Here is a 27,500-nt window from a genome sequence, read left to right as displayed (position 1 = left end):
CGTGTGGGTGTGCGTGTGAGTGTGAGTGTGCACGCGTTTACCTGATCGAGCAGGTGTCAAAAATACCTGATAAAGTGAGGTTTGTTTTTACCACCTGTCTGAGCCTCACCTGGCGGCGTTAATTACCAGTGCCACAGAGCCTGATGGTCCCCTTACCTGTGCCTCCCTCCACGCAGCCTGAGCGACACTCCCCGTGTTCCCAGGCCCCCCAGCCGCCCGCCACCACTTCCTTGGGTCCCTCCTTCCCCCATGGCACGCACTCCCCGCCGCGACACCACTGGGGACAGACAGGCGCCAACATGATGGGGAGGAAAGGAGGGAAGGTATCGGAAATGCAGTTCCTAATTAAGCCATCTCTCAGCGAGTTTTCTTGTGTCAGATCAGTGGAAGGACACTTTCTTGCTTTTTCTCATTTTTTTGTCTCATCTTTTTTGTTATTTTTTGTCGTTTCCCTCCATGTTTTTTCTCTCTCTCCTTCGTCTCTCCTTCCACTGATTATGTTTGTTTTGTTTTTAACTCCTTTCGTACCATGACGTGTTTCTATATTTATTCTGCTTACTATTTGGTGATTTTATACAGCTTCAGAAACTCATGTGGGGGATTAGAATAGTGAAGAATCTAGCCACTAATCTTCTGACCTCCATAAATCCTTCCTAATGTAAATAAAACCGTCTGATCACACCTAAAACTCATGACAAAAATGCGTCCTGGTACTGAAGGGTTAATTTGGTTTGCGTAGTACATGCCTCTCTATACATGTACATTTTTTGTTATTGTTGTATTTTTTTTTCTGTTTATTCATTGTTTACGTGCTTATTTCCCAAAAATTTTCAAAGCTTTGGTGGTGTAGAGAAATCATTTGTCAAACTTTGCGTGAACTTTCATATTAACCACTTCCTTTTCCTTGCTATCAGATTAGTTCACACACATATTGTATTCCCTGTATTAATCTTCCTGATCCTAAAATAATAGCAAGCTCTACACAACACTTCCATGAAATTATTCTCTTTTAATATCGTGAAGTGCTTTTGGCTTCAATCCTTTGTTCTTTTTCTTCTTATTCATTCTATGTTCCCTCACTCTATCAGCAAAAAATTCTCAAGTCCTATTTTTACTCCAAGTATTTGCTGTTTTTCACACTTTCAATTTGATTTCAAGTGCTCTTAGCTTTCAGGCAGTTCACAATCCCGTGGCGGCGGCTGGATGGAGTGGTGGAGTGGTGGTGAGGTGGGGAGGTGGAGTGGTGTGCTCAAGAGTGACAGGACAGGACAGTGGAGGTGCACAAAGTAATGACCTTCGTGACAAAACAAATAAACGTAAATGCATGCCACTCCTTACTTATTGCTTTCTATCTTTAGCGTGTCCCCTTCCTACTCCTCGCCTCCACCCGACTCCTTCCTTCCTCCTCAACATTCCTCCTGCTCCTCTTCCTCCTCCTTGTCCTCCTCGTCCTTCACCTCCTTGCATCAGGTAAGCAGAATTTACGCACGTCACCATCCACTCACCTGACCATTACCACCACCACCACCACCACCACCACCTCCAGCCATTCTGTTTTTTTCTTCCCGCTGTCTCCGTCACCTACTTTCCTCCTCCCTCCTCCCGCTCTTCCACAAGTCTGGTGTCCTTCCCGCTGCCATCACGGCCTCGCCACCAATACTAGCACCTTCTCCACTGCCGTCTCCACCTACTGCTACCACCACCCACCACCCACCACCGCCATCCACTCTCCGTCTCCCTCTCTCTGTAGTCTGGTGTCCCTCCTGTCATCACCTCAACACCAATACCAGCATCTCCTCCACTTCCCTCCGGCCTGTATTCTGAAACACTTTTCTGCTGCATTTCCACCATTTTAAAGGCCTCGAGTCGAAGTTACACGGGTTTTTAAAAGGTGTCCCTACGGTTTTAGTGACAGATTGACAGAATTTCTAAATCACTAAAAGAAGAAGTATTGAGCACCTAACTGATTATCTAAGTTGCTTTTGATAACAGTCATGATTTTAGTGACAGATTAACAGAGATTCTAAGTTACTAAAAGAAGTAGTATTGAAAACCAAGCGGCCTTTGATAATACTCTTGGTGAGGCAGCAAAGTGTTTCTGAGTATATTCTTTCCGAGTATATTACGAAATACTTATATACACATCCTCTAAATATAACAACGAAGGTATTAATTAAGAGAGATTTTATAGTTCTAATGACAGATTAACTACATTTTCACATCACTGATAGGAGAAATAGCCTTGAGAAGCAACCCAATTATCTCTGTGACCTTTGAAAGTTGTCGTGGTGAGAGAACAAAGCACATCTGAAAGCGGGTTGTCACCACTATCTATCACCACCACCACTACCACAACCACCACCACCCACCTTACCTTCTTTTCGCCACAGTAGGTCCCTTCCAACGCCGGCCCCGCCAGGTACGTGGAGATACGGTATGGCGAGACGCAGGTGACGCTGTTGCAAACCTCCTGCAGAAGAGAAAGAGAAGAGACGTGTCCAAAACGGTAGTAAAAATATATGAAAGGGAAAGATAACTAGTTACTTTCATCATAGCATTTTTCTTGTTTTGTCGTCTTCGTCCTTTCTCTTTCTCTCTCTCTCTCTCTCTCTCTCTCTCTCTCTCTCTCTCTCTCTCTCTCTCTCTCTCTCTCCAATAAACAGCCCAACGATCGCTGTCCGGCGGGAGAAGGAAATGGAGGAGAGAATATATGTGAAATTTATACTTCTGAAGTTACTATTACCTGCCTCTGCTTTTTATGGAGGAACCAATAGTGTTATTTCTTGTTTTTGGTGGTAGTGCACAGCAAATACCGCTATATACTCCTCTCTCCTACTGACTTCCCACAAAAAAGAGAACCATGCAGTCAAGAAATATCGAGAATAGAGGTAAGAAATAAATTAATCAAATAACCGAACAAAATTAACTATCCTTTTGTAACACATTTGGCCGCACTTACTGTGATCTTCATGGGGTCAGGCAATCCCGCATCATCGTCCTTCAGGAAGAGTTTGCACTGTGCCGTGGCGTCCCATCTCTGCCCAGGAAGGCCTAAGTACTTCCCGTGGTTCCATTGGCTCGCCGCCCCGTCAGCAGCCACCCCACCCTCCTTCAGACACGAGTTCCTGGTGGAGGGTTAAGCAGAGCGTCGAAGAAAATGGGAAGTGATGCTTTTTTTTGGGTGGAATTAAAGAGAATTTCAAGGCACCTAACATAACCTAACTTATCCTAACCTAATCTATAAGTATACTTCAAGACATTTTTTTTCTAATCAAGCATGCTCCTTTTTATGGCTCCTCTTTCTCGCCTCTTTGTTCCCCCTTCGCCGTAGCCACTCTTACTTAAAAACACTAAAAGTCTTTATTAATATCATGTTGCAAGTTTGTATTAGTGTTTGTGTTCCTTTTCAGCTGCGTGTGGGTAAGACTGACCATGAACCACCAAAGAGAGAGAGAGAGAGAGAGAGAGAGAGAGAGAGAGAGAGAGAGAGAGAGAGAGAGAGAGAGAGAGAGCTGTGGTTCTTTTGTGAGTAAACGCGTATCTTTGGCAACCTGATCCATTAACACACACACAGCAATCCACCGTCCCAGTTTTCCTTCCCTACTTTCCTCTCCCGCCACTGACGTCAAACAGATTACATTCAACCCTCTCTACTTTCATCTTCCTTTCTCTTGTAACTACACACTTTATAGGTACTAGATCAATCCTTCGTCTTTCTCACTTACTTGTTTATCTAATCTATTTTATTCCAGTGTTCTGTTTCTCTGCTCTAGCCTCTTTCATCTTATTTACCTTCATTAGTGTTGTTTTATCTTACTGTAATACACTTTATATCTACTAAATTAAACTTTCATCCTTTCTTATTCACTTGTCTACTTATTTTCTTTTCTTTTTTATTATTTCCTTTCACTTTTCTATTTTCTTCTCTTTTATCTACTTAACATTTACATATTTTTTTTTTTTTTACAGAAACACACTTCATATGTACTAAATCAAACTTTCAGCCCTTTTTTTACGTACTTCTTTATTTTTTTTTTCTTTACTTCATGTATTCTGTTTCACTGTCCCACTCACTTTCCCTCCACCTACTTACACTAACAGAATTCAAGATGTATTAGATCAAAAACTAATCCTTTCCACGTTCTTCACTACCTACTTCCTTTTCACTTTCTCTTTAACCCTTTCAGTACCATGACGCGTTTCCATATTCCTACTGGTTACTATTTGGTGGTTTTATACAGCTTCAGAAACACGTGTGGAGGATTGAAATAGTGTAGACTGTGGCCATTAATCTTCTGGCCTCCATAGACCCTTCCTAATGTCAATAAAATGGTCTAATCGTACACAAATCTCAAGGAAAAAAATGTGTTCCAGTACTGATGGTGTTATCTGCTGCCATTTCACTATCCTATCCACGCACCTACATACTTATCTTGCATATCTTAAACTCACTTCACCAGTCACTTTTCTTTTACCTATTTCCTTTTTATTTTCTATCATTTTACTTTCTTTAATAAATTCTAAGCTTATTCCATCAACCCTTCGTCTTTTCACCTTCCCTCTTCAGCTGCTCGTACTTAATTCCTTTTCACATTTCTACTTCCTTTTTCCACCTTCCCTTCCCCTCATATTTCAATACAAACTTCAAAACACCCGTTCCTTTCATCTACCTCTACTCAATTTCCCTTAACTCCTTCAGTACTATGACGCGTTTTCATATCCATTCTGCTTACTATTTGGTGGTTTCATACAGCTTCAGAAACTTATGCGGGGGAATGAAATAGTGAAGACTGTGGCCATTAATCTTCTGAGCTCCATAGACCCTTCGTCCTGTCAATAAAATGGTCTGATCGTACACAAATCTCGATCTAAATATGCGTCCCAGTACTGAAGGGGTCAATTAACTTCCACTACCTGAACATTTACTACTATTTCCCCCTCGTTTGCATTTCTTCCTGCTAAAGAGAGTCATATTCCTCAACACATTCGCGCCCTTCTCTTACGTACTTCTGCTGCCGGATCTTCTCCCTGGCGCACGTGGACCAGGTGGTGGCGCCCTTCAGACCACGTCCCGCCGCCATGATGTAGCCAGTAGCGTTACAGGAGTTGCTCACCCCGTCATGCCGAAGACCAAGGCTGAAATGAAGGTCACGTGAGAGAGAGAGAGAGAGAGAGAGAGAGAGAGAGAGAGAGAGAGAGAGAGAGAGAGAGAGAGAGAGAGAGAGAGAGAGAGAGAGAGAGAGAGAGAGAGAGAGAGAGAGAGAGAGAGAGAGAGAGAGAGAGAGAGATTAATAAAGGTAAAAGTTACATATATTCAGAAGAGAGAGAGAGAGAGAGAGAGAGAGAGAGAGAGAGAGAGAGAGAGAGAGAGAGAGAGAGAGAGAGAGAGAGAGAGAGAGCTCATTAATTGATTGCCTTGTTATATTAGTTCAAAATAGAATATATAAAACTAAATGAATGACTGATTACGTTAGTTCTGAGTCAAGATTAACTGATTGACATATATTCAAAAGGAGAATGTTAGGTTAGTTTGACAGAGAGAGAGAGAGAGAGAGAGAGAGAGAGAGAGAGAGAGAGAGAGAGAGAGACAGTATGCAAACATCTACTTATACTGCTTTCCTTACTCACCCACCTACTTACACACTCACCAATCACTCCTTACCTATTCACTCACCATCTAACTCATTTATTCACCTGCGTACTTGCTTCACTTACACACCAACTCACTATGCCACCCACCATCCACTTACAAGGCGAGACGAGGCGGGAATATAATGTCAAGAACCCCAATTATTGCAAGGAGAAGCGAGGGGTGGACAGCTGCGTCGTGAAGGAGGGCCGGAGGAGGAGAGGAGCAGCGTTGGAGAGGAGCAGAGACGCGCTAATGAGGAGGCAAGGATTAAGTGCGCACGGGAAGTCTTAATCACTCTCTACCTGCTGACCCTCGACGGGAGCTTACACCTGAGAGACTGCTCTGTAATTTGTAACCAGATTCTCTCAAGCACGAAGAAATACAAAGGAAGAGCAAATAGTAGTACATGCTCTGATAGTAATGAGATTGTAAGAACCCTTCATCACTCTCTATTTGCTAATTCTAAACGTGAGCTTATATCTGAGAGACTGTTAGAGTTTCTGAACCTGTAAACGGATTCTCTCTCAAGCACGAAGAAATACAAAGGAGGAAAAAATAGATGTTCTGATTGTAATGCGATTGTAAGAAGCCTTCCTCACTCTCTATCTGCTGATTCTCAACGTGAGCTTACATCTGCGAGACAGGTACAGTTTCTGAACCTGTAACTGGACTCTAACTCTCTCAAACACGAAGAAATACAAAGGAGGAACAAATAGAAGATGTTTTGGTAGTAATGAGATCTTCGTTTGTGATTCTAATACGAGGTTGTGATGAGCTACACTGTTTGATTAATCTTTTCGCTGTGATAAGAAGCAATTAATATTAATAGAAGCAATACATAAACTCTTTACATGCCTCTACAAAGGAAGAAGAGTATTAGAAAACAGGAATACCAGTTTCTACACGGTTTAAAAGTTATTCATTCATTATCACATTATGACATTCGAGGTTGTTTATGAAGAGCTGTACAACCTAATCCGAGGCTGTTTGTTATAGGATAGTACACTATCTTACTCAAGTTTATGAAAAGCCAGACAAGTGTATTTGAGGGTGTTTGTGAAAAGGTACACACACTCATTGAAGGTTGTTTATAGTAAGTCACACTCTATGATCTAAAATAAGAGATGTATGGTAGCACTCTTTGGGGGCTGACACCTTAGTGGGCTGATCTTAAACCCTTTAGGTGCAATCGACCTGAATCCCTACAACATGAAAAAGACAAAGGTTCCTCTATATCCAGTCTATATTCACTTATTTTTCACGTAAGGAAGAAGCTCACTAAGTACAGCAATACTTAAATAGATGAATGAATCAAAAGGCAAAAATCCCTAGAGGAGACAGTGACAAAGAAAGCAAGTCTTGAATTCGACCACAATGCGAAGTGTCAACATGACCCTACATGAAACACAACACCGAGACAACACTACACACTAAACACTAAACACTGAGCAATATCTGGGAACGCCTGTACACATGATAACCACTCACACTCCTCTCACTTCCCTTTCAGTTCCCTCTCACTCTACACCTGCCATAAACCAGCTAATGACTAATCCTCTCCACTCGCCTCGCTGCTGCCTCACCTGTGACCAAATTCATGAGCGAGAACGTAGGAGCTGAGGGCGCCAGCGGAAGGGTAAGGGTGGCCGCGGTAGTTGACGGTGCCCAGCTCGTTAATGACACAAGACAGACCAGGCAGGCACACCCCATTAGTGTAAGCCAAGCCCATCGTCACCCCGTCGTCAGTTCCGTCTGCCTTCTTCACGATAAAGTTCAACCTGTAGCATAGAAATAGTTGGGTTCTTCAGGTTTTTCTGTGTTCTAATGTGGTGCAAGTGGGTTCATTTGGATACAAGTGGGAGAAAGAGTAGATATGTGACAAAAAATATATATAAATGTGGAAAAATAGTTTAGGTTGACCAGATTTTTGTTGTGTTGGAAGTGGGTGCAGTTGAATACAAGTGGGGAAAAGTAGATATTAATTTTAAAAATGTATATACGAACGTGGACGCAAGACAAATAATTGGATAAAAAGTGCCAATGAGTGAAGATGAGTGGATTCAAGTGATAAAAAATGGAGGCAAGTTGGAAAATAAGTGGATGCATGTAGAAAAGTAAATACAAGTGAAAAAAAAATGTATACACGTGAATACAATTATAAAAGAAGGTGAATACAAATAGAAAAGTCGATAAAGGTGGAGGAAAAGTGAATAGAAATAAACACAAGAGGAAAATAAGTGAAAAAAAAGTGTAAATAACAAAGCACAAAGGCAAACGAATTCATTTCAAAACATCACCACACAATTCAGAAAGAAAAAGATGAACACTAAATGAAAAAAAGTCGGAAAAAGGTGTGGAAAAAATTGATAAAAGTGAACACAAATAAAAATAAATAAAAAAAAAGATGAAATAACAGAACAGAAACGCATACAAACTCATTTCAAAACATCACCACACAATTAAGAAAGAAAAAGATGAACACAAATGGAAAAAAACCGAAAAAAAGGTGTAGCAAAAATCAATAAAACTGAACACAAATATAAAAAAAAAGAATTGAAAAAAGATAAAAATAACAGAACACAAACGCATACAAATTCATTTCAAAACAGCACCACGTATTTCAGGCCTTCATTAGTCTCTTTCCTATTAAGCCACAGCTCGCTAATTACATACAGCATCAAGGCAACACTATAGACTCCCTGTATGGCAACAAAATGACGCACTACCGCTACTATTGTTAATGGGGGAGGTGTAAAATAAGTGTTGGCGAGGTATTTACTCAGGGGAAAAGTTGAGGGAAAAGTTAACGCCTTCCTGTTAACTCATTAGCCTCACCTTACCGTTTTTTGGTTTATTCGTCTTATTTTACACCATTCCTTCTATTTATCTATTTTTGTTTGCTGCGTCAACTTTGCTTGTGTCAGTGCGAGTTCTGATTTTCTTTCCTTTTTTTCTTTTTTTTTTTTTTTTTTTTTACCTATAAGTTCTTTCATGGAGTTTCGTAGTAATAGAAATGATAATTATCTGTCTATCTATATACGAGACGGGGTGCTGGGTGTGTGTGTGTGTGTGTGTGTGTGTGCACGAGTTTACCTATTCTTCAAACATCATGTATCATTTTCCTGCACGTGTCCTTGTGTAGACGTGCCACAACGCAATATATTTTCCTATGCAGGTCATGAACTAGAAAAGACACACAGGGGGAACGAGCAGTAAAAGCAGGGAGAGAGGGGAGAGAGGGAGAGAGGGAGCGAGCAGGAGGTGAGGCCAGGTGACAGCAGTGAGGTGAGAGAGACTGTGAATGCACGCGTTGCCTTCCTCTCTCTCTCTCTCTCTCTCTCTCTCTCTCTCTCTCTCTCTCTCTCACCCAAGGTAATTTTAGAAAACAACGTGTGAAAGACATTATCGCATTCCTATACTACCTGCAGTTCAGTGGTGGCCAGAAGTGGTGTCGCGGAGGCAGAGTCCAGCCAATGCCGTGTGTATGAACTGAATTGTTAAGACTTTATGGAATATTGGCTTGTTTTTATTCATTTATTTATTTATTCCTTTCATTTATTTATTGTTTTCTAGCTCTTTCAAGTGCCGAGAGGAGCTGAGAGTGGGATGAACGTACGTGGAGATCTGTGTGTTGTTATGATTACTTCTTGCTTGCTTGTTTGCTCTCTCTCTCTCTCTCTCTCTCTCTCTCTCTCTCTCTCTCTCTCTCTCTCTCTCTCTCTCTCTCTCTCTCTCTCTCTCTCTCTCTCTCTCTCTCTCTTATACCATGTGGGCTTTTCACGGAAATTTATGAGCTAAAGGGGGTACTTTTTGGGGTACGTCCTATCTCAAAGCCCACCCGCTAGGAAACCGTTGCCCCGAGTGAGGAAGCCCAACCTACACTCGGACCGTGGACAGGATTCGAACACGTGCGTTTGGAGACCCCTCGGACCCCAAAACACGCATGGTTCCACTCTCTCTCTCTCTCTCTCTCTCTCTCTCTCTCTCTCTCTCTCTAACACGCAAGGTGATAAGCACAAAAAAAAAAAGATATCCATTAAAATGTAAAAAGAAAGGAGCAAATAGCATAATTATCTGCAAAATAAATAGAATTACAAACAGCGGAAAGAAAACAAACTGCACATTAAAAGCCAAACCTCGAAAATATCATTAAAATAGCAAGTAAACCAAAGAAGAGAGAGAAAGAGAGAGAAGAAAACCCCACTCACTTGCATAAACACAAATAAACACACTAAACACACACACCCTGAGAGATACACGCCAATATCCCAGTGGTTCGGGCTCGCGTCATCAGGATCGTTGTTCTTCTTGTTGTAGGCGCAGAAGGACTCCAGAAGATTGACTCGGTTGCCGCTGTGTGTTGGGAGGTCCGTGGGTTGCTGGGCTAGAAGTTTCATGTGCGTTATGGTGAAGTCTACCTGCCTACCGAGCGACGGGTGGCTGTACAGAGCTTGCACCTGGAGGAGGGAGAGCAGCTTAGAACGGGGTCTGGTAGTGTGGGAATACAATTAGATGTACACGAAAGGGAATTAATGAAGATATCAAGGACTGTGTGTGTGTGTGTGTGTGTGTGTGTGTGTGTGTGTGTGTGTGTGTGTGTGTGTGTGTGTGTGTGTGTGTGTAGTGTGTGTAGTGTGGTGTGTTGGGGCAGGGAGAAAGATAGATAAATAGATAGGAGAGAGAGAGAGAGAGAGAGAGAGAGAGAGAGAGAGAGAGAGAGAGAGAGAGAGAGAGAGAGAGAGAGGTTAAAAAGGGATGAACAGGTAAAGAAAAGAGAGGAACGAAGAAAGAAAAAAAAGTTGACAAAACAGAACATGAAAAACGGTTTATCACCTCGTCAAAGGAGAGAGAGAGAGAGAGAGAGAGAGAGAGAGAGAGAGAGAGAGAGAGAGAGATTTAATGCACTGAAAAATCTCCCCTGCGAGTTGAGAGAGAGACGCTTCCTGGCCACCGCTCTGATAAGGCAAAGATTTTTAATGCTACCGAAAAGAAACTCAAAGAAAAAAAAGATAAAACGAAAAGTAAAAAAGAAAAAAAGAAAAAAAGAAAATCCATTTGCCTTTACACTCGAAGAAAAAATGGAGATTAAAAAAAGAGAAAATGACAGTTGGGAGCTTCAATCCAAACATTTCGCGTCATACGAAGATAAACTCGCTAGTGGAAAGAGGAAGTGAAAAAAAAAAAAAGATATATTCAGTGAGCGTCTTTTTTTTTTTCAAGGTTCCGTGTTGCAAGTACTGACGAGAAGGAAAATAATAGTAATAACAAAAAAAAAAAAAGGAGGGAATTGAAGACGGTGCAGTGAGCTTTTGGAATGACGATACGAGACAAAGAACCAGTCAGTCCCACAGTCCTTTCGCAAACTCCCGAACTATAGCACTCTCCATCGTTAACCCCTTCAGTACCATGACTCCTTTCCATATTCATTCCGGTTACTACGAGTATTTGGTGATTTTATACAATTTCATAAACTTATGTGGGGGATTAAAATAGTGAAGACAGTGGCCATTAATCTTCTGACCTCCATAGATCCTTCCTAATGTCAATAAAAACGTCTAATTATACCCAAAACTCAGGGTAAAAATGCGTCCCGGTATTAAAAAGAGTTAATAATCAACCGATGAAAGACAAAAGGCTGCTTAGATTTTGTTGTTTAATTAGCAAACGAAACAAGTAACTGTAGAACTGGGCTCAAAACAAACAATGAACACATCAGAGGCACAAGACACGTTAAGTTGGTTTGGTGGACAATGCAAGAGAGGCGAGACTGAGAAGGGAAACACACACACACACACACACACACACACACACACACACACACACACACACACACACACACACACACACACACACACACACACACACACACACACACACACTGGAGGAGGTACGTGGTGGAAAGGATGAGGCAAATGTGGGAAGGAGGATGCTGGAAATAGATCTGCCAGAGAGAGAGAGAGAGAGAGAGAGAGTAAAGCGGAGAAGGAATGGATACCAGAGAAACATACCTGCTGAAAAGAATGAGGATACGAGAGCAATAACACTAATTTGGCTGCTCCTGAGAGAGAGAGAGAGAGAGAGAGAGAGAGAGAGAGAGAGAGAGAGAGAGAGAGAGAGAGAGTTAATACCATCCTCTCTTAACCACGAAACTATTTAAGAGACTGTGGTGCAAAAGAATGCGTATCAAAAGTTTGGTGTGGTTATGAAAAAGGAAATGAAAAATAAAGTTTGTCGAGCATTGAGAAGATAAAACAGAGAGCGCTATGAATAAAGAAAAAAAGAACATTCATCAAGAAACAACAGGGCGAAGAAAAAAAAAAGGATATAAAAATGGATAAACAAAAAAAATACTTCACATTCAAAGATCAAAGATATTTTTAAGAAAAGAGAAGAAAGGGACGGAGGGAAAAGACATGACGCTTACCACAACCAAAGAGATAAGAACCAAAGCGCTCTTTCGTCTCCACTAGATAGGAAAACATAAAGGGAGGAGAAAAATCAGGGAGAGGTGGATGGCATGAACTAACTATGTGATCTGTCCATGCGAGACTCGTGTATGTGGAACCCAAGCGCCAAAGAGGAAAGAACCACATACCTCCTCCAGCGTGTGTGTGTGTGTGTGTGTGTGTGTGTGTAAGCAGTGATTAGTTGTAAGGAGTCCATATACAGGTACTGAAGTGATGTATGCCGTCAATGAAGCATCTGAATCTGAATGTGTGTGTATGTGTGTATATATGTGTCCTGGCTGTGGTCAATTACATCTACATATGTCTCTATGATTCTTTCTATTTATGTGTGACTTGTTTTTCTGGTGTTCATAGATTTCAAGTTTTCCTCATATAAATTAAAGAATCTCATGAGCCAGTGAATGTTTATCTTCCGGAGGCAGTGTTGCCAACGCCAGCCGCCCGCCGTGACGCCTGTCCTGGTGTCATCATCCCTAATTACCTGATGGCTATTTTTGTCTGATCCGCTGATGAAACTCACGGCTGCAGAATTATTCATCTGAGAGGTGTTTCCGCTATCATCATGTGCGGGTCACGAGTGTTGGTTACAGAGAAAGCACAGCCCGCGTCTGTTTGGAAGCTTTAGAATTACGTTGGTGCTTTTCTGTCCTGTGGCGCAATGAGAAACTGACCTCTAGCGACAAGTTTTTGAACCAACATGGCGATTGCACTACCATCTCGCGGACGGTTTATAAGTTATTACTCTTTCTTAACAACAGACGAAGGTAAACTGAAAACGCAGTTGGTGTACGTTAATAAGAACATAATAAAATGAGGGAAGCTGCAAAGAGGTTATCAGGCCTATACGTGGCAGTCCCTATATCAACATACCTACTTTCCTATTTCCACCTATCATCCCCGTCCATATATTTGTTAATCCTCTTTTAAAACTCGACAAAGCTTCAGAACAGCCAATTTCTCTCATTATTTTCATTCAGCAGCTAATCATCAATGCTGCACCAGTGAATGACGTACATGATAAAGCATAAAGGAAAAACAGGTAAGATATGACGCGAGGATTAGCGCTCAAGTGTTGTGACGTGGGAGTGGCGGAGATACAACGCACTGCTCCAAACATGAAAGAATGGTTTGGATGTAATGGCAGCCTTCTTCACGTTTATTGATTTGATTAGTTAGTTATTCATGTAGCCTATATTATTTTTTTTTTTTTCATTTTTTTCTTTCGCTGCCTTTGTTTTCTTCTTCTTCTTCTTCTTCTTCTTCTTCTCCCTCCTCCTCTTCCCTCCATAAGTGCTGCTGTCGTTCCGTGATGGCCTCACACCACTTGCCCCGCTGTAAAACTCTGGGACGCACGGCCGCGTAATTAATCGGCAGGAAAGTGTTCCCTCCACACACATGTAATAGCTGTTATTAGGGCGGCAGCCGCGCCCTCTGCCCGCGCTTTTGAACTCGTCTGGTAACTGCACTGCTGTGTGGCGGTGAATTCCTGAACCATTACCGATAGTTAATTGGAGAAGTAGCTCGTGCATACTGATGAAGCTTCGTGACGCCAACCAGCACACAACGGAATGGACCTGCAGATAAAAATAATGATATTGCCATCACGGCATGACTCGGCATCGCACATAGCCGTGATAACGAACCCTGGAAATCCTTACACTATCTATGCCAGACGGGAAGCCACCCTGTGACCTACGCATTATATCTATTCACCCTTCCATCGCTCGGTATCGTATGTCATAGAGAGAAACGGCCAGTGATAAACCTCTGCTCTATTCATACATAATTTTTTTTCACTCTCGTACAATACCGTGAGCCAAAGCGATATCATTTCACCTCTGACCTATTTGTACATCATATTTTCCAGCACTCTGGCTCATAAATAAATAAAATAAAATCTCTGCCGTGTCTGCGCATCGTTTTCTACAAAGAGGGAGCGATGGTGAGTGAAGACGTACTTGTGTGAAGACTTAAGGTTTCCCCGCAAAGTCGAGGAGGATGTGACAGACAGCAACCCCAGGTGAATCAGTTCATATCACCTTTACCTCCGCAGCGTTTACCTCACCTCTGCTCTTCCCCTCAAACCGGTCATCGCCCCACGCAGCGCAGTGAGGCAAAAACACACATATGAACTAGATTCCCCTCCCTCCCTCCTCTCTCTCTCTCTCTCTCTCTCTCTCTCTCTCTCTCTCTCTCTCTCTCTCTCTCTGCGCCTCAAGTCAAAGTTATCACAGTTCTGGATTCTTCAACGCTTTTCCCTTTCATCCCAACAGTTTTGAAAAGGCCACAGATTATTTTTCGAGTCCTCTGTTCCTTACGTATGCTTCAGAATGCTTGTTATTCCTGGAATCACTGAAGCGCCCATGTAAATCTCTTTTATTAAATTATTACTTGAATCATTATAAAGAATTAAAAAAACATCCCTGAAAACTCCCCTAAACTGCTACTGAAATCTTTAAAACACCTTTGAAGACTCTCTTTGTTAAATTTATGGTCATTTAATTTAACAAGCCATCTTTAAAAATTTCGTTTTGTTAAGCTACCACTAGACAAACTCAAATTCCACAGAAAATTCTGTAACTTTCACTTGAGCTTCTTGAAATGTCGGAAGAAGGCGCTGAAAAGTCCGAGAAAATGGTCAGTCTTCTGAAATGTTTTGCTGTGTTATCACTATTATTTTCAAAGGTTACACAGATGATTAGTGGCGTTATCAAGAGTGCTTCTCCTGTTTCCTAGCGGGTGGGCTTTCAGATAGGAGGTATCCCAAAAAGTATCCCCTTTAGCCCATATATTCCCGTGAAAAGCCCACATGGTATAAAAAAAAAAAATCATGTTAATCTATCACTAGAACCATAAAAACAGCCCTAAAGACCCGCGTAACTTCAACTACAGGCTTTTCAATCTAGTGGAGATGAGGCACGGAAATTTTACAGTATTGGATCACATCTGCAACAAACTCGTTTTCTTTCACTCACATTGTTAACGAGGCCCAGGACGAGATCAACAAGTTCCTGCTCGGGGGTGTTGAAGGAGGCGAAGGTGTCCATAAGCGCCTGGTCGAGGAAGATGCCGAGTTCGACAGTGAGAGGCGAAGTATCCTCGTTGGCCACGGAGTTATCACCACCACCACCACCACCAGGCCCTTGTTTACCTCCTGTCCTCTTCACGTAGTCTGTCTGAGGGAAGAAAAGGAAAAATTGGGGGAGCGTAAGAAATTGTATGTATGTGTCCTTGTATGTGATTAATAAATGCCACACTGCGGATCATAATAGATAGATAAATAGAATAAGTAAGTAAAGAGGGACTGAAGCGATAGGATAAGATACCGATATAAGATTGTGATAGGAGCTCAACAGAAAAGGCAAAATGACAGCATAAACAGAAGAATTATGGGTTAGAAAAAGATCAAGAAAGTTGGGATTATCTCCAATACGGTCAGAAGTACAAGTAGAGTGTTGTTGTCAGTTTCATTAGACACATGTGTTTAGATGAGAATAATATGAGGTTCAGTAGAGAAGAGGTTGTGTTCTACAGACTCTAAATTACTGTATAGATCTAAAGCCGTGAATGTTGCAGAAGTTAATGAAGAAAAAGCTGAAGTGGGTGTCAAGACAATTAGTGTTGATTCCAGAAGAGCAGTCCGACCTCGGGATGTTTGTGTGGGAGTCTCTATAATGAATACTTAATTTTCATACAGATAAACTGAAAGAAAGAAAACAAAGCTGAAGACAAGAGCGATACACGTGAAAAAAAAGAAAGATACGAACAGAAACAAAAAAAAAAAAAAAAAAAAGAAACAATGAATAAGGAAAATTAAGATGAAACAGAAGGCACACAACAAACAAAGCACGTCAACAAGTCCTCGTGGCGCAGGGCAGACTCACATCGGTGGGGTCAACCATCACCTGGGTAATCTCCGGCACCTCCTCAGGCACGGGGAAGGGCGAGCGTCCACAGGTGTCGTAGCCTGCAAAGACACCCCTCATTAGGCTCCACCACGGGAAAAAAGAGTCTGAGAGTGTGAGAGCTGAAGGATATTGATCTATGCACAGTTTGAAGGATACATAACAGACACAGTCATGATACATAGGTTTTAGAGAATACCTTTAAAAAGACCACCACGTGAAAAAAGAGAAGCGAGAGTGTGAGGGTGTGAAAGCTAAAGGATATAGATCTATGCATGGTTTGAAAGATACATAATAGACACAATCATGATACATAGGTTTTAGGGAATAATTTTAATAGCGACCACCACGTAAAGAAAGAGAGGTGAGAGTGTGAGAATGTAAGAGCTAAAGGATATTGATCTATGCACAGTTTGAAGGATATGTAACGGACACAGTCATAACACATAGGTCTTAGAGAATACCTTTAACCCCTTCAGTACCATGACATGTTTTCATTTTCATTCTGCTTACTACTTGGTGATTGCATACAGCTTCAGAAACTTGCGTGGGGATTGAAATAGTGAAAACTCTGGCCATTAATCTTTTGACCTCCATAGACCTTTCCTATATAATGTAAATAAAATCGTCTAATACTCAAAACTCATGGTAGAAATGCGTCTCAATGCTGAAGGACTTAATACCAACCACCAGGTAAAAAAAATAGATGAATAGATAAATAGAAATAAAATTAATAAAAGATAAACAAAAAAGGTAAGTGATAAAGTGAAAGAGTCATAGATAAAAGAATGTTAATCCACTACTACGCAGTTTGGAGGATACGTGATACTAGTAAAGGTGAAAGTGTCCAAGGGTGAAGAGCGAGATAGATATAGATAGCACACACGGTACATTGAGAAAGGAGAAACAGAAAGTGAGACTAAAGATGAACAATGTAACTCGTAATCAGCAGGTGAGAAAGTGAAGGTGAGTGTTTTGCCTGAAGGTAGAAAGTGAAGGTGAGTGTTTTGCCTGAAGGTAGAAAGTGAAGGTGAGTGTTTTGCCTGAAGGTAGAAAGTGAAGGTGAGTGTTTTGCCTGAAGGTAGAAATGAAGGTGAGTGTTTTGCCTGAAGGTAGAAAGTGAAGGTGAGTGTTTTGCCTGAAGGTAGAAAGTGAAGGTGAGTGTTTTGCCTGAAGGTAGAAAGTGAAGGTGAGTGTTTTGCCTGAAGGTAGAAAATGAAGGTGAGTGTTTTGCCTGAAGGTAGAAAGTGAAGGTGAGTGTTTTGCCTGAAGGTAGAAAGTGAAGGTGAGTGTTTTGCCTGAAGGTAGAAAATGAAGGTGAGTGTTTTGCCTGAAGGTAGAAAGTGAAGGTGAGTGTTTTGCCTGAAGGTAGAAAGTGAAGGTGAGTGTTTTGCCTGAAGGTAGAAAATGAAGGTGAGTGTTTTGCCTGAAGGTAGAAAGTGAAGGTGAGTGTTTTGCCTGAAGGTAGAAAGTGAAGGTGAGTGTTTTGCCTGAAGGTAGAAAATGAAGGTGAGTGTTTTGCCTGAAGGTAGAAAGTGAAGGTGAGTGTTTTGCCTGAAGGTAGAAAGTGAAGGTGAGTGTTTTGCCTGAAGGTAGAAAATGAAGGTGAGTGTTTTGCCTGAAGGTAGAAAGTGAAGGTGAGTGTTTTGTCTGAAGGTAGAAAGTGAAGGCAGACAATACTGATGTGCTGAGGAAGATGAAAATTAGGAAAAGACAGAGTAGACATGATACAATTAGTGACAACCAGTGAGAGGAAAGACATGCAACCGTTAACCGTTGTACCTGAGGAGGGACATAAAACAAGAACAAAAAGAATAAATAAATAAATAAATAAATAAAAATAAATCTGGACAGTGTAGACAAGAGGAATATGCTGAAGATGAGAATAAAACAAAGAAACTTACAATAAACAAAATTTAATTAGTCATAACCAAAAAATAAAAGATGTAGATTCACTGTAGAAGGAAGAAAGTTAATACAAACAGAGCAATAAATAGGAATAGATTGAAAAAAAAGTGCAAACGAAGATGAGACACAGCAAACACGAGGTAATTAGTGACGGCAGGTGAAAAAGCAAAGGTAGAGGTCCAGGTGGAAGAAGGAAAATCCATGTACTGTACATAGTTTAGTACATTAGGGAATAGGAGGGGGTTAATGGGGGGGGGGGAATTGAGGAAGGTCAAAAGAGCAGTGGAGGTGAGGAAAGGGGAAGGTATCATCACGGTGTCATTAGCGCAGAAGGGAACATGATACAGAAAATAATCAAAACGAGCAAAAAATGAACAAACGTCACATTACAGTTGCGAAGAATGAGAATTAACTAATGATGATGATGAGGATAATGATGACAATGATGATAATAATGATAATAATGATAATAATAATAATGATAATAATAATAATAATAATAATAATAATAATAATAATAATAATAATAAGAAGAAGAAGAAGAAGAAGAAGAAGAAGAAGAAGGATAAAAAAGACTCCTAGTGGGTTTCAGTTATTTTTTCACTTTTTCTTTCTTCCTTTCTTATCCTCATTCTTCATCTTCACTTCGCTTTTCTTTCCCTCTTTCTTTCTTCCTCCGTTTATCTATTTATTGATGTAATCATTTTTTTCTTTTCTTCTATCCCTTCTTCTTTTTCTCCTCCTCCTCCTCCTCCTCCTCCTCCTCCTCCTCCTCCTCCTCCTCCTCCTCCTCGCCTCTTTTTACCTTGTCTCGGCTTCTTAAAAATGGAAGAAAACTCGCAATGCCTCTCATGTTAATTGTCTTTTTAAAAAATCTACGAGTAATTCTGGAAACCTCCTACGCAACACGTTTATCTCTCTCTCTCTCTCTCTCTCTCTCTCTCTCTCTCTCTCTCTCTCTTTCTGGGTAATTCACTCATTCATTTCTTTATTCACTTTTCTTTCTCTCATATTCACTCCCACACTCCCACTCACACACACACACACACACACACACACACACACACACACACACACACCCTTCCTCACTCACTCATTCCTTCACTCCCTCACTCCCTCACTCACACACTCACTTACTGCGGCAATCTTGGTCCATCACCCCTGGGAGAGGATGTCGCTTCACCACATGGGTATAGCCGCCCTCTCCCCTCTTGTGAGCGTTGGGAGAGCCAGGGGGTGACAGTGGGGACGGCGGCAGCACCTTGGGACGGGGCACTAATTCAGCCAGCTCTTTTTTTATCATCAGGAGCACGCGCTGTGGGGAAAAGGAGAGGAAGAGGCAGACTTGTTGAGGTTAAGTGAACAAGGTATACGGTTTCTGTCGAGTTGGGTGGAGTTTGCTATGCGAGTTTTTATATTGTGTGTGTGTGTGTGTGTGTGTGTGTGTGTGTGTGTGTGGGACGTAAATTCCGGGAAATGTGTGTTTTCTTTTTTTTTTTTTTTTTTTTTGCCTTTTGTTTTCTGTTTACACGGTGGGAATTTAGTCTGTGGGAGGGGAAAAGGGACAAGCGTTGGTGAAAAAGACATGCTGAATATTGTAGGGCTTTGATCACTAGTTGTATAATTAGAAAAGCAAGGACAGGCAATTAACCCCTTCAGCACTATGACGCGTTTTCATATTCATTCTGCTTACTATTTCGTGACTTTATACAGCTTCAAAAACTTACGCGGGGATCAAAATAGCGAAGACTCTGGCTATTAATCTTCCGACCTCCATAGACGCTTTCTAATGTAAATAAAACCTTCTAATCATCCCCAAAGCTCAAAGTAAAAATTATTTCCCAGTATTGAAGGGGATATGGTAAAAAAAATGAGGTCTCACTAGAATCTCAGCCCATAAATGAGGTAAAAAAGGAACCATACAGAAATTGGAAGGTAAGTGTCTTGATCCTTCCCTCCTGAAAGAGTCCAAGTCATTAAAGGGAAATACAAAGCAGGTAGACAAGGAGTTCCAGAAGAGTTTGGCAGTGGTGAGGTGTGTCTGTGTCTGTAAGTGTTGGGCGGTGAATGTGCGACGCTGCGGGAGTCTATATGAGTGAATGGAAGTGAACTAAAGAAAGAAAGAGAGAAAAAGGAAAAAGAAAAAAAAAGAAAAGAAAGAAAGAAAGAACAAACGAAGGGAAGAAATAAAGAAAGGATGAAAGAAAGAAAAGAAAGGAGGAAAGAAAAGAGGAAAGAAAGAAAGGAGGAAAGGAAAAGAAAGAAAAGAAGGAAGGAGGAAAGAAAGAAAAGAGAAAGGAAAGAAAGAGAAGAAAGGAGGAAAGAAAGAAAAAGGAAGACAGAAAGAAAGAAAGAAAGAAAGGAGGAAAAATGAAAAGAAAGAAAAGAGGAAAGGAGGAAAGAAAGAAAAAGAAAAAGAAAAAGAAAAGAAAGGAAGAAAGAAAGAAAAAAGCAAAAAAAACAGAAAGAAAGGAGGAGAGAAAAAAGAAGAAAAAAGAAAGGAAAAAAAGAGCAACAACATCATCAACAACAACAACAACAACAACAACAACAACAACAACAACAACAACAGCAAAACAACAACATCAATATCTACAACAACAACAACAACAAACGACAAACAACAACGAAAAGAGAGCTTGAAATCCATTAACCTGCCCATTGCAACCTGTACCTGCGTGTATGTACTGAATATTGACGTGTTATGAGTCATGAGGTGAGCAGGTGTGAGTGAATCCGTGCAAGTGAGAGTGTGTGAAGTCTGGAACACAGTGCGCCTCTCTGGCAATGAGTTTAGCGTCGAGTTCCAAAAATAAAGGTTGTTAAGAATTCCCTCAGTGAGTCGGCCATTGTGCAGGCAATTACACTCAATTAATCCATAATGAGAGACTCCAGGTGACCGCTAAAGGGAAAGTTTTCCTCGCCAGTGGAAACCGGTCAGTGTCCTTCAGACTGAAATAGATTATTCTTTCAGTGCCAGTGCCAGTGTCAGCGCATGCTCTCGTTCGCGCGTGCACACACACACACACACACACACACACACACACACACACACACACACACACACACACACACACACACACACACACACACACACACACACACACACACACACACACACACACACACACGCACTACAAACTGAGCCAACCAACCAACTAATCGACAAACAAACAAATAAACAAATAAACAAACACGTAGTCAGCCAGACAAACAGACAAACAAACCGAAACCCAACACAATGGTACACACACACACACACACACACACACACACACACCTGAGGACACCCTTGAACAAACAACCACCTGCCATGATACATTCACTACCTTCACTAAAGACACAAACATTCTGAAAAGCCTGTACAGAATTTTCACACACAGCTTCAGTCGACGTTAACTCAATGCCACTCAAGACTAAAAAGAATGTAAAGGAGATCCGGTGACGGGGACATCTAAAGTAAGAACTGGATTACAAGGAAGTGAACAAGAGCTGTAAAAGGATGCATAGGAGGAGAAAGATGAGCAGGAGGAGGTGGTGTGAGTGTTGGTGTTGTTGGCGCTAGTGGTGGTGGTAGTGGTAGTGGTGATCGTGCAGGAGAGAGAGAGAAGAGGGTGAATCATAAAGAAGAGATGAGGGGAAAGAGGAATGAGAGGAGAAAGGGTAATGAGCAAAAGAGAGAGGTAAGGAAAAGGAGAAGTTTGATAGAAAAGCAGGCCACAACAGACCTTGTGGTCCTAACGCGGTGACCTGACCTGCGAGTAATGTGATGGTGGAAGGAAAGGACAGTAAAGCAGAAGACTCTCTCCCCATCATCTAAAATCTCTAGGGCGTGAGGAAGAGGACGAGGAGGAGGAGAAAAAGCGAGAAAAAAAAAAAGGAGGATTAGAAAAGGGAGGAGGAGAAAGAATATTAGTATGATAAGGATATTGATAAGAATATGAATAAAATAATCTACTTCTATTACTACTATCTATTACTACTACTACTACTACTACTACTACTACTACTACTACTACTAATTAGAGAGACAATGACACGAGGCACTTGAAGGCGAAGCAAACAAGACCGAGGGAGTGAAAAAAAAAAGGCGTAAGGCGGTGAAAAGAATTAAATGAAGGGGAAAAAAAGGAAGATCTGGCGGAGGCGTTGAAGGAGTCTTGTCTTGGGAGGAGATCTGTAGTAACCAGGAAGTGATGAGGAAAGTAATCTGAGAAGTCTTTTTTTTTCTCTCTCTCTCTCTCTCTCTCTCTCTCTCTCTCTCTCTCTCTCTCTCTCGTTCCATGAAAGAGCTGTTACCATCCGGAACTAGTACTTTACGGCTCACACATACATACATACATACATACATACACACACACATACATACATACATATATACGAACTGACTAACATACATACATAAAGATAAAAGCATAAAGGAAGGACAAGAATCTATACTCCTTAACATCTCCACTCGTCCAGTGCACCACAGCTACGACATCACTATCCATTGTTTTTCAAGTACAGTATTATTGCGCTGCGTAAGAAACATGCTATCTATACCGCTTAACCCCTTCAGTACTGGGACTCATTTTCACCTTGAGATTTGTGTACGATTAGATCATGTTTTATTGACATTAGGAAAGGTCTATGGAGGTCAGAAGATTAATGGCCACAGTCTTCACTATTTAAATCCCACACATAAGTTTCTGACACTATAAAATCACCAAATAGTAAGCAGAATGAATATGGAAACGTGTCATGGTACTCAAGGGGTTAAATATACACTTACATACGTACTTACATATAACTATAACACATTACATTATTGTCATAGTACTATAGAAACATGATTAATATTCTCCATCACCTGGGCGTTTTATACCGATTTCTTCTATCATGCAGGCTCCAATGGAAGATAAAAAAAAAAAAAAGGGCTCTAGACATTGTTCTTATGAGCTTATGGACTCTTTACCAAGGATTCCGAACCGCTAGTGGGGAAATCATACGAGATAAAGCGAATAATACACGCACATCTTTGAAAATAGTAGAAACAGAAGCTCCGACGATATTCAGAGGTGTTTGTAATGGTTCTATAGACTGTTTAGCAAGGAATTCCCACCCGCTAACGGGGAATCACTCCAGAAAACGCGACAAATAATATAATACATCTTTGAAAACATTAGAAACTCAGAAGCTACGGGAGGTATTCAAAAGTTATTTTTTTTATGATTCTCTAGACTGTTTACCAAGGAATTCTGCACCACTGATAAGAAGAAAGTCACTCGAGAGAACACTAATAATAATACACATCTTTGAAAATGGCAAAAAAAACTGAAGCTACAGGTGGTATTCAAAGATGTTTTTATGATTCTCTAGACCAGGGGTTCTCAACCTGGGCTACGCGTACCCCCAGGGGTACGTGAGAGGAATTTTTTGGGGTACGTGGCAGGTTTCTCAAAATGCTTCAGTTTTGAATAGCAGCAAATTTGTTTGTAGTATACAATGTGTCCTTCACTAGAACCAGGACACGTTAACAAGGAAACTCTTGGAGTTATATCACTTGAGAGAAAGCTCTCTTGGATTACAGTTGCCACACAACCTTGCAAACCTATAATATTTGTTCTGATTTATTATTTTAAGTGTTATTCACACACACAGTGGCTTAATTATCACTGTTACTAGTTATAAGTTGCAACTAGCTGCAAGCAACACTAGTTCACTGCCATAATGATCGAAAATTGTCTGATATAGTTCCTTTTTGGTAAATGCATTGCATGTTAGTCACATATAGTGTCTCCCTGTGAGGTACCAGTTCCTATCGACACTACCTCATAGAAACATACTAATATTGATTAAAAATTTTGTCTGCTCCACATATATAACACAATTTAAACTTAATAAACCATGCATTTATTGTTACCCTTCCTGACGCTGCATTGCGGGTAAGGGGTACGTGATCAATATTGAAAGACTTCGAGGGGTACATCACTTTAAAAAGGTTGAGAAGAAGAAGAATTAACCTGTGCAGAAGCGAGGTGAAATTTGTTTTAAGGTTTAAATAAAATAAAAAAATAATATATATATATATATATATATATATATATATATATATATATATATATATATATATATATATATATATATATATATATACAGTAAAAAAGATAAGATGAAAATGACCAACATCTCTATTATTACGGAAGCTAATAATAATACCAAGACTAATTAAGTAATTCAGAGATAACGAAACGAACGACGATCACGAGAGCTTCCACGATAACAGTGTGTACGATAAGATTTGATTCCAGATTCCTCGATAGCGCTCCGAGTTTCCAAGATAACAATGGCATTCCAGTTTCCTCGATAGCGATGCGAGTTTCCAAAATGACGATGCCTTTCCACGATAAAGATGCCTTCCAGTTTCCACGATAATAATGTGAGTTTCCACGATCAAGATGCAATTCCAGTTTCCACGGGAACGATGCGGGTTTCCACGATGTCGATGCGGTTCCAGTCCTCACGATGCGATTTCAAGACACAATATTGAAGTCCACTTGCCTACACAGGTACTGGGACGAACCCTTTCACCCCGTAAGGATCCACCCAACACCCTTGAGTGCGAGTAAAGTGACGCTGCCACCTTCCTGCGCTGCAATTGAAGTCCACTTGCCTACACAGGCACTGGGATGAACCCTTTCACCCCGTAAGGGTCCACCCCACACCCTTAGGTGCGAGGAGAGTGGCGCTGCCACCTCACTGCGACGCAATTGAAGTTCACTTGCCTACACAGGTACTGGGGCGAACCCTTTCACCCCGTAAGAGTTCACCCCAGACCCGTGAGTGCGAGGAGAGTGACGCTGCCACCTTACTGCGCCTCACACGGGTAGCCATGAGCATGACCCGCCACACTCCACTCCCCAAACACTGTCAGTGAGTCCTTTTCACCCCGTAAAGGACCACTGGTACGGTCAGTGCCTGGCTCATGGCGCACAGCGTGCCCTCGTTCATGGCGAGTTGTTCAGCCCGGTGTCATTATAAGCAGAGGTCCCGTACACACCACTCACCATCATATTCTATGCAAGGAGCCCTTATCACCCCTTTAGGGCCCCTCACGGCACCATCCGGTGAGTGGTAGACATTGATCTCTTGCTTATGGCGACCCTTGCCTAGTGTGATGCGCTGCAAGTGGACGACTAGTAGTGAAGCTTGAGGCCACCAAGGAAAAGCAGGACCTGCAGCCAGTTCCTGCCTTGGGCCCCAGGCCGGACCCGACGGCCACCTCCTTCCCCCGTGCGGCGCCCAAGGCCGTCACGGCCCTCAAACATCTTTAGGCCGAAAGTTCTCAATCGTCGTTTTAATTTTGATTCGAATATAAAATCGTCGATGGTAAATGAAAAATAGCTTTGGTGTGAAAGTGTGCAAGAGTTAGCTGATTAATGAAACAAGGTGAGGCAGCTTTGCTCCGGAGTATTTAGTGTACTTTGCATGTTGCTGCCGTGAATGTGTACGTGTTTGTAGGTAACTGGATAGAAACAGTAGACCAATGGTAGTTGTGTAGCTATTGGGGAACTTTTGAAAATTAGTTAAGCTTCTGGATAGAGTGGATGAGTGCACACAGGTTTGCTTGTCTTATACATAAACTGCCACTTGTAAACATAAATTTTTCTATTTCATGCTCTTAGAAAAAGCAAACTTAGTTTTCTTTATTTCCCTGATCACAATGACGTGTAAATATCAATGTTTCAATCATAAGGAAACATTAGGAGAGGACCCAAACTCCCGTTGAAGTTGCCAGATTCAACAGATATCGTAATATTTCACAGAAAAGATGGTCAACTGCATATCGTATATTTTTGGATATTCTTTTGTCACATAAGGAGATATCAAGATAGGTAAAGTATTTCTAAACATGTATCTACGATCCCCAAAAAAACTATAATAGTAGAGTTAGGTTATAACTATGCGTTGTTTTTTTTATATACCATCTTGCTCTATTCCTGGGACAAAGATTACTTCTTCCTCAATTGATAACTCGAAGTTAGTATGATATTTTCTTTCCTTCTAGGTTAGTAAGTAGACTACAAGACACCATGAACATATGAAGCCCCGTAAATGAGATTATTTTCATAACTTAGAAATCAAAGTCTGATAATGAGATTGTCTATTGCCAACCAAACCGTTCTGCATAGACGTCTTCAGCGTCATAGAGACCCAATGATGTTAGCTCATGGACAGTGGGCATCCTGACAGCGCGAAACCACAGGGGGTTCATAAGATTTCCAGGGGTACTTAGATGGCTATCTAATAAAATCCTTTGCAGTACCATTGCATGTTGAGTTCCATGTTCCATATGATAATACTGGGGGTACTGGTAGATGGTCTTATAACTCAGGGGGTTCTTAACGATAAAAAGGTTGAGAACCCCTGCTCTAGACTGTTTACCAAGGAATTCCGCACCACTGATAGGAAGAAAGTCACTCGAGAGAACACTAATAATAATACACATCTTTGAAAATGGCAAGGAAACTGAAGCTACGGGTGGTATTCAAAGGTGTGTTTTATTTATGATGCTGGGCTGTTCACTAAAGATTTAGCGCCACTAATAAGAAGAGACCGTAGTGGGAAAAAAGACAGCTTGGGTATCTGGGGCATGTTTTGAGCGGGGATGGTGTGGAGGGAGACTACCACTTGGGGATGATCGACGGGAAAAGAGCACGGGGGAGACAGACGGTGAAGTACATGGATGGAGTGAAGGAGTTGATAGGAGGAGAGAAGGTAGACGAAGTGGTGGAGATTGCTGAGAACAGAAGAGTGTGGCCCTCCATTGTCGCCAGCCTCAACTAGACACGGCACTGCGATGAGGTTATAAGAAGAAAGTCACTCGAGAGAACTCTTCTGAATACACTTCTTTAGGAATGATGGTAGAAACACAGAAGCTACAGCTGATATTCAAAGTTTGCTTTTATGGTTTTATAGATTGTTTACCAAGAATTCGACACAAATAATGAGAAAATCACTCGAGAGAACGCCACAAATGATTCACGTGCACTTTTTTTTATTATTATTATCTTTTTTTTTTAACCATGTTGGCTTTTCACGGGAATGTATGGGCTAAAAGGGATATTTTCCCGCTAAGAAACCGTTGCCCCGAGTGAGGAAGCCCAACCTTTGAAAATTGTAGAAACACAGAAGCTACAGGTGATATTCAAAGGTTGTTTTTTTTATCGTTTTATAGACTGTTTACCAAGAATTCCACACAAGTAATGAGAATATCACTCGAGGGAACGTTACTAATAATACACGTGCACCTTTGAAAATAGTAAAGAAACAGAAGCTGCAGGTGGTATTCAAAGGTGTTTTTTTATGATTCTATAGATCGTTTATCATGAAATTCCGCGCCACCGATGGAGAAAACACAAGACATCAAGAAAACATGAATGACAGTTTCTGCAGGCTTTGAAAATAGTAATCCATACGAGAGACAAGTGCATTACCACGACGCGTTTCCATATTCATTCTGCTTACTATCTGACAATTTTATACAGCTTTAGGACCTTACGTGGGGGGTTAAAGTAGTGAAGACTCTGGCCATTAATCTTCTGA

General features: G+C 41.2%; 1 protein-coding gene across 5 annotated transcripts in view; it reads right to left on the bottom strand.

The window, feature by feature from the left end:
• LOC123498894 (A disintegrin and metalloproteinase with thrombospondin motifs adt-1-like) overlaps nucleotides 1–27,500 on the bottom strand; it is a 105,603-nt gene that overhangs the window by 62,960 nt on the left and 15,143 nt on the right. For all 5 annotated transcript variants that reach the window (XM_045246420.1, XM_045246423.1, XM_045246421.1 and 2 more), the window contains exons 5-13: nucleotides 19,050–19,227; nucleotides 15,984–16,066; nucleotides 15,075–15,275; nucleotides 9,878–10,089; nucleotides 7,216–7,410; nucleotides 5,008–5,136; nucleotides 2,960–3,125; nucleotides 2,375–2,470; nucleotides 157–277 (exon numbers count right to left, since the gene is read on the bottom strand). In XM_045246420.1, the coding sequence (XP_045102355.1) occupies nucleotides 157–277; nucleotides 2,375–2,470; nucleotides 2,960–3,125; nucleotides 5,008–5,136; nucleotides 7,216–7,410; nucleotides 9,878–10,089; nucleotides 15,075–15,275; nucleotides 15,984–16,066; nucleotides 19,050–19,227 (1,381 nt within the window). The remainder of the gene's footprint in view (nucleotides 1–156; nucleotides 278–2,374; nucleotides 2,471–2,959; nucleotides 3,126–5,007; nucleotides 5,137–7,215; nucleotides 7,411–9,877; nucleotides 10,090–15,074; nucleotides 15,276–15,983; nucleotides 16,067–19,049; nucleotides 19,228–27,500) is intronic.

The sequence above is a fragment of the Portunus trituberculatus genome, chromosome 48 (genome assembly GCF_017591435.1).
Source record: "Portunus trituberculatus isolate SZX2019 chromosome 48, ASM1759143v1, whole genome shotgun sequence".
Classification (NCBI taxonomy): Eukaryota; Metazoa; Arthropoda; class Malacostraca; order Decapoda; family Portunidae; genus Portunus; species Portunus trituberculatus.
Note: the sequence above shows the minus strand (reverse complement) of the source record. Positions and strands in the feature narration are given on the sequence as shown.